Below are 6,068 nucleotides of genomic sequence, written 5' to 3' on the forward strand. Positions count from 1 at the left end.
TGTAATGTTCTAAATTCTATACCGATATAGAACATACAATTTTAACTAAAGTGACACATAGCATTAGTAAGTTAACTCAATCGTCAATCTTAAGATGATGTGTCGGCTCAATCTCTCGAAGGTGCTTATATGGATAAGGTGTGTGTACATGTTCGTGCGTTCGTAAGAATGAGTACATGTGCGTTTGTACGAGCGTATGCGTCTGTACTGTGTTAAAAGAAATGAAACAAGCTTAGCAAAATGATCAAATGGGGGACTGACTCGTGGGTCCAAACTCACTCATGGGCCCGTTAGTAACGCCATGTTGGAATTCGGCCCAAGCAAACATCGAAACCACCGCAGAACCAACCGAGCACGACCATTCGCCTCCACACTATCCGCTCAAAAAAAAACTATCGCCTCCACACTACACTCAGAAATCCCCAAATCCACAAACCCTCGCCGGCGCCGCCGTTGGGCATGGCCGAGCAGGTCACGACGGCGGCCGACGCACGGCGCCATGGCGCCGACCCGCAAAAGATGGAGGAGACCGCGGAGTTCATGCTGTCGTACATCTACCAAAGCCTCCCCGACTACCCCCTCTACAACGGCGCGCGGCTCACCGCCCTCGCCGCCGCCCGCCGCGCCGACCGCATCAGCCGCCTCCCCCGCGACCTCCTGCGCAACATCCTCGCCCGCCTCCCCGTCAAGAACGCCGCGCGCACCGCCGCGCTCTCCTCCCGCTGGCGCGCGCTCTGGCGCTCCACGCCCCTCGTCCTCGTCGACATCCACCTCCTCCCCAAAGCCCAGGACTTTAGCCCCACGCCGGCCAACACGCCGGCCGTCACCGCCGCCGTCTCCCGCATCCTCGAAGCGCAACCCGGCCCCTTCAGCTGCGTCCACCTCATCTGCAGCCGCATGGACGGGTACCGCGCCCAGCTCGCCCGCTGGCTCCAGCTCCTCGCCGCCCCGGGCTTCCAGGACCTCGTGCTCGTCAACCGCCCGTGGCCGTTCAACGTGCCGCTTCCCGCCTCGCTCTTCACCATCACCACCCTCACCCGCCTCTACGTCGGCGTCTGGAAGCTGCCGGGCACGGCGGCCCTGCATGGTGCCTCCTTTCCCAACCTCCGGGAGCTCGGCCTCTATTTCGTCTAAATGGAGCACGGCTTCGTCGACTCCCTCCCTTGTCGCCAGGAGCCCCGTCCTGGAGGTCCTCAACATCGTGGGATACATCAAGTGCGGGTTGCGTCTGCGTCTCGTCAGCCAGAGCCTGCGGTGCATCCAAATCTGCGGCTCTGTTCTGGAGAACATCGCCGTGGTGAAGGCTCCATGTCTCGAGCGGCTCATCCTGTCATCACCTTACACGCCCAATCGTGGCTTGTGCGCAAGGCTCAGGATTGTCGATGCCCCCAAGTTGCACACCTTTGGATATTTAGAGCCAGGACAGGTCCTAGAGGTCCATGGCACTGTTATCATGGTACATTTCCCGTCTCCATTTATTCAGTTAGCAAATATCATGAACTCATGACTCAATTGTGTGATGTTACTTATCAAATTCGTCGATTTTCAGCCCGGGATAAAGCCTAGCGAAAATGCCATGCTCACGGGTGTGAAGATTCTGAGTTTGGAAGTGCGTTTCGGTGTTCGCAATGATGTTAAGATGGTGCCCACCTTCCTCAAATGCTTTCCCAATGCCGAGAGACTGCATATTGTGGTATGTGTCACCAATCCATGTTCGGCTTATATTTGTATTGATTTCTTACCTGTTGTTGCGATAGGCTGTGAGAGGTTCTTATATGTGATGGCTCTTTGTATGTGGCTGCGGAGAGATTGCATATTATCATTGATTGCATACTTCAAGTCAATCATTGTGATAGCTCTTTATATGATATTTTTTGTTTCGTGCACTGTAATGTATGATGAGTAGCATATGTGACCAGTTATACTACCTCTCTCTCAATTTACAGGGCGTGCGCGTATCCCTAGGTCGTCAATTTGACCAACCTAATGCAAGTCATATATTACAAAAAATATACCAATATAAACTTCAGATGTTCTATTTTCAAGCGGTATAATTTTTGTGTTATATAGTTTATATTAGGGTGATAAAATTGGCAACCTAGGTATACGTGCAGGACTTGTAAACTGAAACGGAGGTAGTAGGTTAAATTCCATGCCTTGCCATTTATTCTCAACCACCATCTGGTCTTCTTGAAAATCTACATACGTAGACTATACTACACAGTTAGAATTATTAAGGCTTTCATGCTGATCAGTTTATGTTGACACTTGGTAAGATTTTTTTTTTCTTGTGGCACAATGATTACTATTCCAATACCTAGATTTGTGGTGCTTTGCTTCTTTACGTATGTCCAAATTTTCTTGTTCTGTTGTTTCTCGCTGTGTTAATAGGAGTTATTGTAACAGATGCTGTATTAATGCTTATTTCAGACCTTTGAAAGGCACCCATAGTAAACTAGCACATTGAAGTAGACAGTTTCCCGAGGCTTTCTGGTATTGGTACTACCATAATCTCTATGTTGATGCTAGTACACTAATTTTACCATATTAGGATCTTAGGAATTTATCTCCTAATAATTTGTTATAGAAAGAGCCTATTGTAGCTCACATTCGGAAATTTGTATTGAAGAACATATCTGATAAAATGTTGTTAAGGCTAAAGTCATCCATTGCGGACTGAATCATCTTGTTTTTCTCTCTCTCCACTACTAGGCTTTTTTTCTTTCTTTTGAATTTGACTACTAGGCTATTTAGTAGTTACAGTTCATTCTGCTACATTCATGCATTGAAGCATAGAGTTGTCATTAAGGGTCCTGGTTTTGACATCTCCTACAAATCTGATACCGCATTTAGGTGTACACTCTGAAGTCTTAGCCCCCAAAATGCTCTATTTGCTCACAGAAAGGACTTCCATAATAGTATAATACACTTTCTTTTACAAACCTTTCCTTTCCAGACAGCTAATGGAACTACATATGTATCAATTTATCTCAGCTTTTTCATGCTCTGCTTACATTACTAATAATCTCTCTACACGTCACCCGAAAAAATTCACATCTCACAACAGATGCAGATTTTGTTGTTTGCATTGTTCTCACCTATTTGCATAGATCTGTTTAGTCAATTATCATTCGAGTTCTCTACGCACACTGACTTTATTTGTTAAGATATTTCTTACCGAAGTTTTGTTGTGCCACCGTTTATAATGCTAATATTTTGATTCCTATTGCCCTGCTGCTTCATTTTCTAGTACTTCAAGATTTTTTTGTTCTAGTTTTTCTTATTGTCTTCCTACCAGCTAGCAGTATTTGTCTTCAATTAAGTAAGAAATATTAACTGCACAATATCTGGCATTTGTCTTCGATTAAGTAAGAAATATTAACTGCACAATATTTGGCACTTGTCTTTGATTAAGTAATACATATTAACTGGTTTTCATGGCTCGCATCTGGAAGTTTGTGTTGAAGAATATTTCTGGTAAACCATCGTTAACCTGTTTAGGACTACTGAAATCTGCTGCCCCACTTTTTCAATCTGTTATATACATGAGAGACTGTATATATAGTGACAACACCAGCACAGTTGTTTTTCTTTCCAGTAGGCTGCTTGGTGGTTCTAGTTTAATGCATGGCAGTATTGATGTGTCATTTCTCCCAACAACATAATTAATTTGAGGCTTCCTTTATTCGCCATGTAGGCAGCCTACCTTCCTCAGATGCTTTCCCAGCCGTTGACTGATTAATCTAATTTTGTGCAGAGTAAAAAATGTGATGAACCCACTGGTGAGCCCCTCACCGTCAAGTTCTGGGAGGAGTCTGGTCCCATTGAGAACGTCGTCTCGCGCATCAACCTGATGACTTTCCGTGAGTTCAAAGGGGACCGAGGCGAGGTTGGTTTCCTGGAGTTCGTCTTCAAGAGTGCGCGGGCGCTGGAGATGGTTGCCATTTTCATGGCCAATCCAAGCTTCACACCGTTCTCGATGGACGAGGCGCTTGTCAAGGCGCAATACAGCGCCAGAAACCTGGCAAGTAAATCCTGCAAAAAGTGTATCATCTGGAGTAGCCGTCCTGAAGGCGGCGATCCTTGGAGCCTCAGAGTCGGGGCAGATTTCTCCTTCGAGGACCCGTTCACGGTGAGGGAGGAGGATAGCTGAGCTTATAGTTTCTGTGGGGAAGTGGACTCGCTTTTTGATGCAAACTATGACGTGTGGTGGTATTTGTTGCTCGCTGTGCAGTGCTGCACTTGCGATGGTCTACTTTCAAATTTGTGGCTTGGTGCCTGGTAAGCAGCTGATATTTTGACTTGCCGTGTAATGTTTCTTGTTGGCGGGAAACTTGCCGTGTCGATCGCTTGCAGTTGCTGGTTGTGATTTGGTGATGTTAATATCGGTCTTCTGCATCACTTGATCAACTGTGAACTTGGAAACTGCGAAACTTAACGACTCTTTTTAGGCTTTCTCTAGTTATACATATACTTGTGTCATAGAGCTTTTGCATGCATTATTTCCTGTATATACTGGGCAAATTGCTTTCGTATCACAATTCGGGGCACATATATTATCTACAAACCTGGCAAACAGTAATGCCCTAACCTGCATTCCTACTTTGCCAGTACTCCCTCTGTTCCTAAATATATGATGTTTTGGTAGTTCAAATACAGAGACTTGGTGCAAACGGCGTGTGGCTCTAATGGTACATACTTGGCCATGGATGAAGAGAAGATCAACATACCAAACGGGTTGTGCATATGTTTGAACAATGGAATCTGCAACAGAGAATGTGAAAAATCCTCTGCTTCTTTTCCTGCCCATTTACCTGCTTCTTTTCCTGCACAGTTTATCTAGACTACTACCCTAGTTGTTGCAGTTTGATTTGTCAAATTACATCTAAATCTAAACATTTGCCGATCATAGTCGATTAAGTTCTGCCGCTACTGATAAGAATTATTGCTTCTAGATAATTAGCCACCCATTTGATGGTTTTATATTGAATTGTTTTTCAGAACGTCTGATCAAATTTGGCAGTAAATGAAAAATTTGTTATAGTTTTAGTGGTTTCTTTGGCTTTTAGAATTCTCTCATCCGATTTTTCTGAATCACTATTTATTAATGAACCATTTTATTCCCTATGAGAAGAAAATTTGTTTATGGGTTACTTTCTATACTTACGAAGCTGTTAAGTACTCCTTTTGGTCCTTCTTAGTCTCCACATAAGTTTTGCTGGAAGTCAAAGTATCTTTAATTTGACCAAAGTTATAGAAAAAAGTATCAGCACTCACAGTACCAAATCAATATAATTATATTCAGTATGGAATGTATTTTCATATTATATATATTTGGTATTGTAGATGTTGATATTTTTAATATAAATTTGGTCAAACTTTGAAAAGTTTGACTTGACACAAATCTATACGCGGAATAAAAAGGACCAAGGGGAATAATTGGGTATTTTCTTGATCTCTAGAGTTCTATTTGAGTTGTCTCTCCTTGAAAAACATTGCCTATTTCAGAACAATTATACTTATCAAATAAAATAATATGACAATAATAATTAGTAAAGTAACCATTCTGAGAGTCGCAGATGTGTCTTTTTGTGTGTGCATAAGGTCCTTTGATTTATTAAAAATATATTCAACAACAACGGTACCAAGTATCACAGAAGTAACAAGAATTACAACAAAGTCCATGGACCACGTAACGACATCTATTAGCACCGAAACGAGTTGAAGGTGCGCCACCAACATTGCCCATCCCTCGTCGGAGGCATGTAAACATTGTTGTAGCTGACAATCAGTGAGTTTTTCGAACTACGGCCCTGATTTGCCAACACACAATAACAGGACCCCTGGCCAACGAAGAGAAGCAAAGATCACACCCGTAAACACACCAACAACCACTAACACCTTATGGGTCCATGATCCGCCAAAAACCAACACCAACTAGTTCCAAATAGATCTATTGGGGCCACACACCTTCACGCACCCTCATCCGGCATTAGGTGCTCCGCCGGATCGGTGGCAAGAAGGAAATGTCATTATTCCAACTTGGGATGCAGCCGCCTCGACCATGA

The 6,068-nt window shown here is 43.9% G+C and overlaps 1 protein-coding gene across 1 annotated transcript; it reads left to right on the forward strand.

The window, feature by feature from the left end:
• The first annotated feature begins 386 nt into the window (after positions 1 to 386).
• LOC123048405 (putative FBD-associated F-box protein At3g50710) lies at positions 387 to 4,560 on the forward strand. Its single transcript, XM_044471509.1, is given in 4 exon segments — positions 387 to 1,155; positions 1,157 to 1,456; positions 1,550 to 1,693; positions 3,758 to 4,560. Coding segments are annotated over 4 exon segments (1,536 nt in total). The 5' UTR covers positions 387 to 459; the 3' UTR covers positions 4,154 to 4,560.
• Positions 4,561 to 6,068: the final 1,508 nt, after the last annotated feature.

Source organism: Triticum aestivum, chromosome 2D (genome assembly GCF_018294505.1).
Source record: "Triticum aestivum cultivar Chinese Spring chromosome 2D, IWGSC CS RefSeq v2.1, whole genome shotgun sequence".
Lineage (NCBI taxonomy): Eukaryota > Viridiplantae > Streptophyta > Magnoliopsida > Poales > Poaceae > Triticum > Triticum aestivum.